The 1068-nt window shown below is 38.0% G+C and overlaps 2 protein-coding genes and 1 long non-coding RNA gene across 3 annotated transcripts in view; 1 reads left to right on the top strand and 2 right to left on the bottom strand.

Annotated features, from left to right (window-relative positions):
- LOC108950086 (galactose-1-phosphate uridylyltransferase) lies at nucleotides 1-1062 on the bottom strand (the record flags this gene model as incomplete). Its single annotated transcript, XM_018814882.1, is given in 1 exon segment — nucleotides 1-1062. A coding segment is annotated over 1 exon segment (856 nt), but the record flags the coding sequence as incomplete, so codon positions are not given.
- The window catches only part of LOC104266391, a 21359-nt gene that overhangs the window by 10974 nt on the left and 9317 nt on the right, over nucleotides 1-1068 (bottom strand). The gene's annotated exons all lie outside the window — the stretch shown is intronic.
- The window catches only part of LOC108950087, a 12772-nt gene that overhangs the window by 4530 nt on the left and 7174 nt on the right, over nucleotides 1-1068 (top strand). The gene's annotated exons all lie outside the window — the stretch shown is intronic.

Genomic DNA, 1068 nt, shown 5'->3' with positions numbered 1-1068 from the left:
GCCCAGTTGGTGCTCCATGCCAACCCATACTGTAAGGGAAAGAAACTTTGAATAAATTATCATATTTGGTAAGCAGGAGTTTCATTGCTTCAGCCAGTGACTGTTTTTCCACATCTTCTAGATCTGTCATCCTTAAAATATGACGTTTAGGCAACAACATGGTTTGGTAGGGCCACGTAGCCCAGTATGGAACGACTGCAATCCAATTATTGTTTTCCACGACCGTGCGTTCACCAGATTTCGATTCCCTTGCAGCATAATCAACCAACATCGGAGAACCGTATTTCAGGAAATAACTTTTCTGGGTTTTATCCGAAACACGGGGTTCATTTGGGAGAAAAGAACTCGCCCACACCTGGCAATGAGGGTGGGGGTTTGAACATCCCATTATTGCACCTTTGTTTTCAAATATTTGAACCCATTTGTATTTTGCTGCCATTTCCTTTATAATTGATATCCACTCATTTATAACGTTAAGTATTTCTTCCTTTTTCATGACAGGTAACGTCACGTTTGAATGAGGATGGAAACACATCACTTTACATTCGCCACTAGCTGGTGCCATCTTAAACAATGGATCCTCAGAACATGCAGGGGCGACTACATCACTCATCAAAGCTGGGAAATCATTGTTAAATACATACGTGGATGTATATTGTTCATTCTGCTTTCCACTTGACCGAATGTTTCCTGGACACAGTGGATTCTTTGGATCATATTCAGGAATTTGTGTTTCTTCATTTTCTTCTACTTTCCCAGCCCACGGTCGTTTCAATCGATGAGGTGACACAAGGACCCATTCATCCTTTAATGGATTATATCTGAGGTGCTGATGCTCGTTTGCATTAAATTCCATACTGATTTAAAACAAATAATATAGATAGATATAAATATATAGATAGGCCTATGTAAATAAAACTATATATATATATACAGTATATTTATGTTACTATGGCATATCTGATTTTACCGCATAATATCTTTGACCAATGTATTAGGTCCTAAACTAGTGTTTTTCTTCACTTTACTATGTTCAAAAACACTGTTACTGCACTGAAACCTAGTTAT

Source organism: Ciona intestinalis, chromosome 14 (genome assembly GCF_000224145.3).
Source record: "Ciona intestinalis chromosome 14, KH, whole genome shotgun sequence".
Taxonomy (NCBI): Eukaryota; Metazoa; Chordata; class Ascidiacea; order Phlebobranchia; family Cionidae; genus Ciona; species Ciona intestinalis.
The sequence above is the reverse complement of the archived record's forward strand: the minus strand, read 5'-3'. Positions and strand labels throughout refer to the sequence as shown.